The 13,177-nt window shown below is 37.0% G+C and overlaps 1 protein-coding gene across 1 annotated transcript in view; it reads left to right on the top strand.

Moving 5' to 3' along the window:
• LOC128198033 (leucyl-cystinyl aminopeptidase-like) overlaps positions 1-13,177 on the top strand; it is a 31,907-nt gene extending 18,730 nt beyond the window's left edge. Inside the window, exons 14-20 of the mRNA XM_052890058.1 lie at positions 1,363-1,456; positions 2,448-2,554; positions 4,025-4,162; positions 4,977-5,080; positions 6,163-6,391; positions 12,370-12,455; positions 13,158-13,177. Coding sequence (XP_052746018.1) covers positions 1,363-1,456; positions 2,448-2,554; positions 4,025-4,162; positions 4,977-5,080; positions 6,163-6,391; positions 12,370-12,455; positions 13,158-13,177 — 778 coding nt within the window. The remainder of the gene's footprint in view (positions 1-1,362; positions 1,457-2,447; positions 2,555-4,024; positions 4,163-4,976; positions 5,081-6,162; positions 6,392-12,369; positions 12,456-13,157) is intronic.

Here is a 13,177-nt window from a genome sequence, read left to right as displayed (position 1 = left end):
CAATTTAAAATAAATAATTATTATTAAGAGCAGCGATAGCCCAGTGGATATGACCTCTGCCTCCGATTTCGGAGGGTGTGGGTTCGAATCCGGTCCGGGGCATGCACTTCCAACTTTTCAGTTGTGTGCATTTTATGGAAATAAATATCACGTGTCTCAAACGGTGAAGGAAAACATCGTGAGGAAACCTGCATACCAGAGAATTTCTTAATTCTCTGCGTATGTGAAGTCTGCCAATCCGCATTGGGCCAGCGTGGTGGACTATTGGCCTAACCGTTCTCATTCTGGGTGGAGACTCGAGCTCAGCAGTGAGCCGTATATGGGTTGATAACGACGAATTATTATTAAACTATAGATATAATGTGATACGAGTATGTAATGAAAAATGTCAATGTTGTTTAAATATAAATTTATAATATGACCAATATTCCCATTCCCCTCCAACTAGTCGACAAAGACTGTGCTAGGAGTGGATACGACAATAGACCAACGGGGCGGGGATCGAACCACCACCCCTCGGATGAGTCCAACCGCTCTTACCGGTGAGCTATTGAAGCTTTCGTGAGCTTTGTGTTAGGCCAATTGTCTACATTGCTGGTACAATGTTTGGCAGACTTCACACACGCAGAGAATTGAGAAAATTCTCTGGTATGCAGGTTTCCTCTCGATGTTTTTCCTTCACCGTTTGAGACACGTGATATTTAATTTCTTAGTCAGTTAATTAGAGAACAAAATGGTGATTTTAATGTCATTTATAACTCAAAATGAGAATTTTGGGATTTGGTGACTTTGCTCTATGGGGGCGATATACATAAGTATATTATAAGTAAAAAAATGTGCTATGTGCGCTCAGGAGTAGATAAATTCGGCTCACTTTTTTCGGTGATTTTGTAGACAGGGAACACATTTAATAGTTATGTTCATAGGTGTATACATGGGCGTACTTATCTAGGAAATAATCCTAGTTATAGCAGGCTCAAAAGTGATTACAAAAATAAGAATACCAATGTCGAACAAAGGTTATGATTCACAACACTTGTCAGGACAACATAATTAACAAATCAAACTGTAACCAAAAGACCCTAGAAAGGCAGAGAATGACCTTGAGTGAAGTCACGCACTTGTGAACGATGTGTTTAGGGTTAAAGGATCCTTTGACTGTTAACAAACACTCCCCTTGTCCACTCAAATCACTCTCCTCCCTATCCCAAGTATAAAGAAATACACAACAAGAGATGTGGACGGCTCGAACGCCACGAGCACACTGAAGCCGTCCATACCGCAAGTCGTTGCAACGCGGCGATAACACTAGATACGCCAATGCTAATAGTAGAACAACTTTGAGTGTAAAAATTGTTTCAGACTGGACTCCAGCAACTCGGTGCGCGCGGTCGCGTCGCCGAGACTGGAGCGAGCTGACATTGAGTCTGCTGTTGATGAACTGTCCTTGCACAAGGTAATGCGTCCCGATTTTTGCGGGACGACCCGATTTTGGCGGGACGTCCCGATGTTTAACTCAATCAATCCCTAAATGTCCTGCGCAGGACATTCAGGACACTCTTTTCAGGAATAACTCGACGGTGTTATTTTAGCTTTTAATATTTTTTTATTCAGAAGACGCCATATCTAATGTAAATCTGATCTATATCTCTGAATAGAGAGGTCAATTCTGTACATGAAATATATTTAAAAATTAATAATAATCAGGGGGTGATTAGTGATCGATACAAATGCCAAAAATGCAATCAGTGAAATTGTCTGTCTGTCTGTATGTTCGTTATAGAAACAAAAACTACTTGACGGATTTTAACGATTGGTACAATAATTCTTCATACTCGTGGGCAGGTTATAGTATACTTTTCATCACGCTACGATCAATAGGAGCAGATCAGTGAAGGGAAATGTTTGGAAAACTCCGTTTTTCAAGTTTCCGTCGCGTGTGCAGCCTTAATGGGTAGGGTAGGGTATGGGTAGGGATAGGGTAGGGGTAGTTGAAAGTTTATTTTGACTTTCACGCGAACGAAGTCGCGGATGTCCGCTAGTTTAAAATATTTTGATTATCATTTATTAAAATATGTTTTCTATGGATAAAGGGATAGTGGTTGGGCAGGGTTTAGTGAAGGGGTAGGTCAGGGGTAGGGAATGAGTGACGCGAAGGTTACCCGGATCAAAATTATAGTGCAAATATTGGAGTAACTCAGTTTGATACTTGTAACTTTTGTTTTCATATAAACAGTAAATATTGTTGTTTTCACACATAATATGTGTTTTTAATCGACTTCAAAAAAAGGAGATTTCGCAATTCGACCGTCTGTATTTTTTTAAATCGACTTCCAAACAGGAGAAGGTTCTAGGGCAAGGTTTAGGGTAGGGGTAGGTCAGAGGTAGGGAATGAGTGACGCGAAGGTTACCCGGGTCCGCCAGTGTATCACATTGTAATTTGGCAGGGCGCCGCGATCGTGAGTATGGCCATAGAGGCAGCGGGGCAGGAGGCGGGACGCGCGGCGCTCGCGCGACTGTTGCGCGACCATCGCTCGGCCAGCGCTGACGCCAGGTATGTACTGTACATTCCATTATTATCAGCTATCATCCGCACTATTCTTCGCACGCCGAATGGTGATCACTGTGACATTTCAACTGATAGTTGTATTAGTGATGCGAAACAACTTCATACATAAAGTCGATAACAGCTTGACGATTTCCTTTAGATGTCAGCACGTATAATTCTCGGCAAACATCTTAAACAATCCATTTAAATGCGCAGAAGTCGATTCGTCGGTCTCTTTGGTGGGGTGAAGGGAACGCGGGGGAATACAGAGCGTCAATCAATGCCAATGGTCAATCAGTCCGCCTTGTCCATTGTCATAAAGTGTACCTGCGCTAACTTTCCCCCACTACGCCGGTTTTTGTTCAAGATGTTTGCCGAGCGCTGTACACGTGTTGCAAACGTTACGTCGTCAAGCTGTTTTCGTTACTTTGTGTTATGACTGTTATGAAATTGTTTCGCATCACTTATACAACTGTCAGTTGAAACGTCTTACGGATCATCATTGGGCGCGCGAACTATAATCATAAGATTTATCAAAATAATAATTGAATTGAGGATCAGAGTCACCCAGCGGACGATGGAGCGATCTCTGCGTGATCGAATCAGATATGAGGAGATCCGCAGATGAATCATAGTCATCGACATAGCCCAGCAAGTGGGCGAGGGCCGGGCACATAGTTCAAAGAGCCGTTGGGGTCCCGAGGTGCCCAAGGTGGGGGGTCCCATGGTAAGGGGGCCCCTGGTGAGGGGTCAAATGTTGAGGGGTCCCATGGTGAGGGGTCCCATGGTGAGGGGTCCCAAGGTGAGGGTCCCAAGGTGGGTGGTCGACCCCCCACCAGGTGGACTGTCGTCATCAAGTGAGTCGCAGACATTTTCTGGATGCAGGCGGCTCAGTATCGTGATGTTTGGAAGTGCCTGCAAAAGGCCTATGTCCTGCAGTGGACTCCATCGGCTGATATGATGATGATGACACTCACTGAATATAACTTACCTACTTGTTGCTATCTATTAGTAAATTAATATTCAAATTCAGTTTATTACATTCAGAGATTTCGTACTCTCTCACAAACTCTCTTGATAATACATATATTAATAGAGTTTAGTTAAAGAAAGTAAACTGAAATCGTCCGGCAAATAAAAAAAAAATCGGAGGACATTATCAAAATTATAATGCAAACAACTTTTTTTTCATATAGGTATAAATATTGATGGTTTCACACATATATGGAAGAGGTTTCGCAATTCGACCGTCTGTATTTTTTTAATCGACTTCCAAACAGGAGGAGGTTCTACATTCGGCTGTATGTATGTTATTTTTTTATGTATGTCCTGCGATAATTCCGTCATTTATGAGCCGATTTTGAAAATTCTTTTTTTTTTTGAAAAGTATCAAAAATTTTGGTAGTTTTTTTTTTAATTTGGCGGCCGATTTTCAGAAGCCAAACTCTATGAAGTAACAATTGAGATAACCCGTAGGGACCTCTGGCGTGCGCTACAACATGACGGCACGGATGAAGCTCCAGCCCACGCGTGGGACGGCTGGTGCGAGCGGCCCGGGTATCCGCTGCTGTGCGCCAGGATATCAGGCAGCGACGTGGTACTCAAGCAGGAACGGTGGGTATTCTCACCATCTATATAGCAGACGACACGTGGTTTCATCCGCGTGGTTTCCGTTCCCGTGGGAACATGGGAGTATCTGTATTACTCGCTTACAATGTACCTTACTAATGGTGAATGAATTTTTAAAATCGGTTTAGTAGTTTTTGAGTTATAATCGTTTAAAATAAAATGTCTTACCTCTTTTTAATGTTAGGAAGTGGGAGATTTTTAGTACTTACTTACTTTTTAAAAGTAAAATCATCAAGCATTCTTCTGTTGTCTAATAAGTTCTATTTCAAAATTCTATTAGTCTGGCAAGTTTGTCGATGACATTCCCATGATATGCGGGCGACGGGGGAAAGACTGCGCGGGTGTGAAATCGTGCGTGCGGGGCAATGTCGTGCATCAGTCGTGGTTTTTTCATTCATCGCTACACGCCCCCCGGCCTGCGCGCAATATCGGGAGTGTTACGAACAAAGTTGCGAAGCTATACTATAAAGTACTTACGTAATTCAGTTTAGTAGTAACTATTTAAAAGTCTCTATACTATAATATATATAAACTATACTATACTATAATATCTATAATGTATATTTATTATGATTATGACAATAATATTTAACTAGGCTAAACTTTTTGTAAAATTTAAAATAAAAGTAAATATCATTATATCTACAACTATAAAATTAAAATAAATTAAAACTAATACTTACAAATACTTTCAAAACTTAACGTAACTATTTTATTTATTAGAAAGAAAAATCTACATCTGTACCAAACTTACAATGCAAAACAAAAAAAATCCTCAAATATGTTTTCCTTATACCAGGTTCGTGATGTCTGCGGATCCTCCCGACCCTGAGCCGCCGATGCTGAACCATCTCCTCACCCTGGAGCTGAGAGCTGAATTGGATGAGCTGTTTTTTGAGCCAGGTAATTTTAATACACCTCCAGGTATTTTTGACGGTCTCCGTGGCGCAGTAGTATGCGCGGTGGATTTACCGGTGGATGACAGAGGTCCTGGGTTCGATCTCCGGCTGGGCCCATTGAGGTCTTCTTAATTGGTCTGGCTGGTAGGAGGCTTCAGCCGTGGCTGTTACCCTACCGACAAAGGCGTACCGCCAAGCGATTTGGCGTTCCGGTACGATGTCGTGTAGAAACCGAAAGGTGTGTGGATTTTCATCATCCTCCTAACAAGTTGGCAAGCTTCCATCTTAGATTACATCATCACTTACCATTAGGTGAGATTGTAGTCAAAAGTTATAAAGAATAAAAAAAAATCTTGACACTTAGTAGGCTTACTTTACACATTTCAGACGTCAAGTTTGAATATTTGTAAATCCGTTACTAATGGTTGAGAAGGCAGGTTCTGTTGAGCTGAGAAGATCAGCTATCAGACTTATTTATAATATTAGTATAGACTAGCGGACGCCCGCGACTTCGTCTGCGTGAAACCCTACTAATACCCTACCCTACTCCCACTCTACAGCTACCCTACTCTACCCCTTCCCTACTCCTACCGTACCACGCGACGGAAGCTTAAACATTTCCCTTCACCATTCCACAACAACCAACATTTCCCTTCACTGCTCTGCTCCTATTGATCGTAGCGTGATGAAAAGTATACTATAACCTGCCCAGGAGTATGAAGAACAATTGTACCAAGTTTCGTTAAAATCCGTTGAGTAGTTTTTGTTTCTATAACGAACATACAGACAGACAGATAGAAAGACAGACAGGCAGACAAAAGTTTAACTGATTGCATTTTTGGCATCAGTATCAATCACTAATCACCCCCTGATAGTTATTATTTTTGAAATATATTTCTTGTATAGAATTGACCTCTCTACATATTTATTATAATTATAATTATAATTATAGATAACATCTTTATAACAAAAAAAATGCCCAAACCTTTAGATTTGTTTGAACTACCCAACAGTATTATTCGTCATCATCACTATTATATTTATCAGTACTTATTAACATTCTGTTTCAAATTGTTTCTCCCACAGAAAACTTCACAGAAGTAATAGAAGAGGACGTCAACGCGACAACGACCACGCCGCCCCCGACCACGACCACCAAAAAAACGACAATAAAGACCACGAAAGCACCGCCTGCACCCAAGTGGGTGATACCGGTCACCTTCTCAGTGGGCCCCCTGGTGACCAGAGACGAGTTTGTCAACGAGACGATACTTCTGAACGCCACTTCTGAGCATCCGCCTTCTAAGGTGACCTGGTATGAAGTTTTCAACTGGCATATTGCTTTTTTTTTCTTTTTTTCATTACTTACATTGACTACACTTGCGTTTCTCTGCGTGATCGAATTAGAAATGAGGAGATCCGCAGCATTTTTTATTCTTTTACAAGTTAGCCCTTGACTACAATCTCACCTGATGGTAAGTGATGATGCAGTCTAAGATGGAAACGGACTAACTTGTTAGGAGGAGGATGAAATCCACACCTCTTTCAGTTGCTAGCCACGCCCTAAACCTAAATCAGCCCAGCTGGGGATCGAACCCAGGGTCATCTTGTAAATCCACCACGTACATTACTGCACCACTTGTTAGTTTGTCAGTTTTTTTTTTATTCTTTACAAGTTAGCCCTTGACTACAATCTCACCTGATGGTAAGTGATGATGCAATCTAAGATGGAAGCGGGCTAACTTGTTAGGAGGAGGATGAAATTTACACACCTTTCAGTTTCTACACGACATCGTACCAAAACGCTAAATCGCTTGGTGGTACGTCCACCACCTTGGAACCCCCCACCTTGGGACCCCCAACTTGGGACCCCCCATCTTGAGAAGGGTGGTAACTAGTCACGGCCGAAACCTAAATCAGCCCAGCTGGGGATCGAACCCAGGGTCATCTTGTAAATCCACCACGTACATTACTGCACCACTTGTTAGTTTGTCAGTTTTTTATTTTTTATTCTTTACAAGTTAGCCCTTGACTACAATCTTACCTGATGGTAAGTGATGATGCAGTCTAAGATGGAAGCGGGCTAACTTGTTAGGAGGAGGATGAAATTTACACTCCATTCGGTTTCTGCACGACATTGTACCGGAACGCTAAATCGCTTGGCGGTACGTCTTTGTCGGTAGGGTGGTAACTAGTCACGGCCGAAACCTATATCAGCCCAGCTGGGGATCGAACCCAGGGTTATCTTGTAAATCCACCACATACATTACTGCACCACTTGTTAGTTTGTGAGTGCATGCATAGTGTTTTTAATTAATGGGGTATCAAGGCTCTTCTTTTTTACCCTTCATTAATTGGGATTTGGGCCTCCCAACTAATTTTAATACAGGGCCTAAACTAAATAATTTTAATACAGGGCCTAAACTAAATAATTTTAATACAGGGCCTAAACTAACTAATTTTAATACAGGGCCTAAACTAACTAATTTTAATACAGGGCCAAAACTAACTAATTTTAATACAGGGTCTAAACCAACTAATTTTAATACAGGGTCTAAACCAACTAATTTTAATACAGGGCCTAAACTAACTAATTTTAATACAGGGCCTAAACTAACTAATTTTAATACAGGGCCAAAACTAACTAATTTTAATACAGGGAAAAAACTAACTAATTTTAATACAGGGCCAAAACTAACTATTTTTAATACAGGGCGTAAACTAACTAATTTTAATACAGGGCCAAAACTAACTAATTTTAATACAGGGCCAAAACTAACTAATTTTAATACAGGGTCTAAACCAACTAATTTTAATACAGGGTCTAAACCAACTAATTTTAATACAGGGCCTAAATTACCTAATTTTAATACAGGGCCTAAATTAACTAATTTTAATACAGGGCCTAAACTAACTAATTTTAATACAGGGCCTAAACTAACTAATTTTAATACAGGGCCTAAACTAACTAATTTTAATACAGGGAAAAAACTAACTAATTTTAATACAGGGTCTAAACCAACTAATTTTAATACAGGGCCAAAACTAACTAATTTTAATACAGGGCCAAAACTAACTAATTTTAATACAGGGTCTAAACCAACTAATTTTAATACAGGGCCTAAATTAACTAATTTTAATACAGGGCCTAAACTAACTAATTTTAATACAAGGCCTAAACTAACTAATTTTAATACAGGGCCTAAACTAAGTAATTTTAATACAGGGCCTAAACTACCTAATTTTAATACATGGCCTAAAGTAACTAATTTTAATACAGGGCCAAAACTAACTAATTTTAATACAGGGCCAAAACTAACTAATTTTAATACAGGGAAAAAACTAACTAATTTTAATACAGGGTCTAAACCAACTAATTTTAATACAGGGCCTAAATTAACTAATTTTAATACAGGGCCTAAACTAACTAATTTTAATACAAGGCCTAAACTAACTAATTTTAATACAGGGCCTAAACTAAGTAATTTTAATACAGGGCCTAAACTACCTAATTTTAATACATGGCCTAAAGTAACTAATTTTAATACAGGGCCTAAACTAACTAATTTTAATACAGGGCCTAAACTAACTATTTTTAATACAGGGCGTAAACTAACTAATTTTAATACAGGGCCTAAACTAAATAATTTTAATACAGGGCCTAAACTAAATAATTTTAATACAGGGCCTAAACTAACTAATTTTAATACAGGGCCTAAACTAACTAATTTTAATACAGGGCCAAAACTAACTAATTTTAATACAGGGTCTAAACCAACTAATTTTAATACAGGGTCTAAACCAACTAATTTTAATACAGGGCCTAAACTAACTAATTTTAATACAGGGCCTAAACTAACTAATTTTAATACAGGGCCAAAACTAACTAATTTTAATACAGGGAAAAAACTAACTAATTTTAATACAGGGCCAAAACTAACTAATTTTAATACAGGGCCAAAACTAACTAATTTTAATACAGGGCCAAAACTAACTAATTTTAATACAGGGTCTAAACCAACTAATTTTAATACAGGGTCTAAACCAACTAATTTTAATACAGGGCCTAAATTACCTAATTTTAATACAGGGCCTAAATTAACTAATTTTAATACAGGGCCTAAACTAACTAATTTTAATACAGGGCCTAAACTAACTAATTTTAATACAGGGCCTAAACTAACTAATTTTAATACAGGGCCTAAACTAACTAATTTTAATACAGGGCCAAAACTAACTAATTTTAATACAGGGTCTAAACCAACTAATTTTAATACAGGGTCTAAACCAACTAATTTTAATACAGGGCCTAAACTAACTAATTTTAATACAGGGCCTAAACTAACTAATTTTAATACAGGGCCAAAACTAACTAATTTTAATACAGGGAAAAAACTAACTAATTTTAATACAGGGCCAAAACTAACTAATTTTAATACAGGGCCAAAACTAACTAATTTTAATACAGGGCCAAAACTAACTAATTTTAATACAGGGTCTAAACCAACTAATTTTAATACAGGGTCTAAACCAACTAATTTTAATACAGGGCCTAAATTACCTAATTTTAATACAGGGCCTAAATTAACTAATTTTAATACAGGGCCTAAACTAACTAATTTTAATACAGGGCCTAAACTAACTAATTTTAATACAGGGCCTAAACTAACTAATTTTAATACAGGGAAAAAACTAACTAATTTTAATACAGGGTCTAAACCAACTAATTTTAATACAGGGCCAAAACTAACTAATTTTAATACAGGGCCAAAACTAACTAATTTTAATACAGGGTCTAAACCAACTAATTTTAATACAGGGCCTAAATTAACTAATTTTAATACAGGGCCTAAACTAACTAATTTTAATACAAGGCCTAAACTAACTAATTTTAATACAGGGCCTAAACTAAGTAATTTTAATACAGGGCCTAAACTACCTAATTTTAATACATGGCCTAAAGTAACTAATTTTAATACAGGGCCAAAACTAACTAATTTTAATACAGGGCCAAAACTAACTAATTTTAATACAGGGAAAAAACTAACTAATTTTAATACAGGGTCTAAACCAACTAATTTTAATACAGGGCCTAAATTAACTAATTTTAATACAGGGCCTAAACTAACTAATTTTAATACAAGGCCTAAACTAACTAATTTTAATACAGGGCCTAAACTAAGTAATTTTAATACAGGGCCTAAACTACCTAATTTTAATACATGGCCTAAAGTAACTAATTTTAATACAGGGCCTAAACTAACTAATTTTAATACAGGGCCTAAACTAACTATTTTTAATACAGGGCGTAAACTAACTAATTTTAATACAGGGCCTAAACTAAATAATTTTAATACAGGGCCTAAACTAAATAATTTTAATACAGGGCCTAAACTAACTAATTTTAATACAGGGCCTAAACTAACTAATTTTAATACAGGGCCAAAACTAACTAATTTTAATACAGGGTCTAAACCAACTAATTTTAATACAGGGTCTAAACCAACTAATTTTAATACAGGGCCTAAACTAACTAATTTTAATACAGGGCCTAAACTAACTAATTTTAATACAGGGCCAAAACTAACTAATTTTAATACAGGGAAAAAACTAACTAATTTTAATACAGGGCCAAAACTAACTAATTTTAATACAGGGCCAAAACTAACTAATTTTAATACAGGGCCAAAACTAACTAATTTTAATACAGGGTCTAAACCAACTAATTTTAATACAGGGTCTAAACCAACTAATTTTAATACAGGGCCTAAATTACCTAATTTTAATACAGGGCCTAAATTAACTAATTTTAATACAGGGCCTAAACTAACTAATTTTAATACAGGGCCTAAACTAACTAATTTTAATACAGGGCCTAAACTAACTAATTTTAATACAGGGAAAAAACTAACTAATTTTAATACAGGGTCTAAACCAACTAATTTTAATACAGGGCCAAAACTAACTAATTTTAATACAGGGCCAAAACTAACTAATTTTAATACAGGGTCTAAACCAACTAATTTTAATACAGGGCCTAAATTAACTAATTTTAATACAGGGCCTAAACTAACTAATTTTAATACAAGGCCTAAACTAACTAATTTTAATACAGGGCCTAAACTAAGTAATTTTAATACAGGGCCTAAACTACCTAATTTTAATACATGGCCTAAAGTAACTAATTTTAATACAGGGCCAAAACTAACTAATTTTAATACAGGGCCAAAACTAACTAATTTTAATACAGGGAAAAAACTAACTAATTTTAATACAGGGTCTAAACCAACTAATTTTAATACAGGGCCTAAATTAACTAATTTTAATACAGGGCCTAAACTAACTAATTTTAATACAAGGCCTAAACTAACTAATTTTAATACAGGGCCTAAACTAAGTAATTTTAATACAGGGCCTAAACTACCTAATTTTAATACATGGCCTAAAGTAACTAATTTTAATACAGGGCCTAAACTAACTAATTTTAATACAGGGCCTAAACTAACTATTTTTAATACAGGGCGTAAACTAACTAATTTTAATACAGGGCCTAAACTAACTAATTTTAATACACGGCCTAAACTAACTAATTTTAATACAGGGCCTAAACTAACTAATTTTAATACAGGGCCTAAACTAACTAATTTTAATACAGGGCCAAAACTAACTCATTTTAATACAGGGCCTAAACTAACTAATTTTAATCCAGGGCCTAAACTAACTAATTTTAATACAGGGCCTAAATTAACTAATTTTAATACAGGGCCTAAACTAACTAATTTTAATACAAGGCCTAAACTAACTAATTTTAATACAGGGCCTAAACTAAGTAATTTTAATACAGGGCCTAAACTACCTAATTTTAATACATGGCCTAAAGTAACTAATTTTAATACAGGGCCTAAACTAACTATTTTTAATACAGGGCCTAAACTAACTAATTTTAATACAGGGCCTAAACTAACTAATTTTAATACACGGCCTAAACTAACTAATTTTAATACAGGGCCTAAACTAACTAATTTTAATATAGGGCCTAAACTAACTAATTTTAATACAGGGCCTAAACTAACTAATTTTAATACAGGGCCTAAACTAACTAATTTTAATACAGGGCCTAAACCAACTAATTTTAATACAGGGCAAAATCGCATCATATTGATTTTATCGTGTAATGGTGACCATTCATCTTTATACGGAACCTTTGGTGGACAAGTCCGACTCGCACTCGTTCGGTTGTTTCGAAGTCGGTTAAAAATTAATTTAAACATTTTATTTCTGTTTAATTTGCAGGTATGATATAGTGCAAGCGAACGACACAAAAGCGTCGAGGTGGTCAGAAAATGTTACATATCTTGTATGGATGAATGATACGGAAAGTAAGTTTTTACTCCTTCTTAAATATGTAAAAGAAAAGGTGTAGGTATTTGAGGTGAATATTAAAAAGAAACATACATATAGTCAAACAGAGCGTCCTTCTTTTTCGGAAATCGAATCGGTTAAACGTTTTATTTTGTTTATAGTAATGAAGTCGAATCGTAAAGTATTAGTATTAGGTACATCACTAACTGTCAAACGGACAGCTTTTGTGTTCAATCAACTTAACACTTTTTATTTTTTATTAATAGGTCCTTAGAAAAAGCTTGGTTTTTTTTTTTTTTATTCTTTACAAGTTAGCCCTTGACTACAATCTCACCTGATGGTAAGTGATGATGCAGTCTAAGATGGAAGCGGGCTAACTTGTTAGGAGGAGGATGAAAATCTACACCCCTTTCGATTTCTACACGGCATCGTACCGGAACGCTAAATCGCTTGGCGGTACGTCTTTGCCGGTAGGGTGGTAACTAGCCACGGCCGAAGCCTCCCACCAGCCAGACCTGGACAAATTAAGAAAATCTCAATCTGCCCAGCCGGGGATCGAACCCAGGACCTCCGTCTTATATATCCACCGCGCATACCACTGCGCCACGGAGGCCGTCAAAATCGTAAATATATTGAAGGTGTCTCTGTCGCATAAAAACTGAAATACTAGCTCAAGATTAATTGATTATGAAACACGGCTAAAACTCACGTGCTATTAGGTCGGGGTATGCCCGACTAG

This window comes from Bicyclus anynana, chromosome 27, assembly GCF_947172395.1.
Source record: "Bicyclus anynana chromosome 27, ilBicAnyn1.1, whole genome shotgun sequence".
Classification (NCBI taxonomy): Eukaryota; Metazoa; Arthropoda; class Insecta; order Lepidoptera; family Nymphalidae; genus Bicyclus; species Bicyclus anynana.
This window is presented reverse-complemented; position numbering and strand designations above follow the sequence as displayed.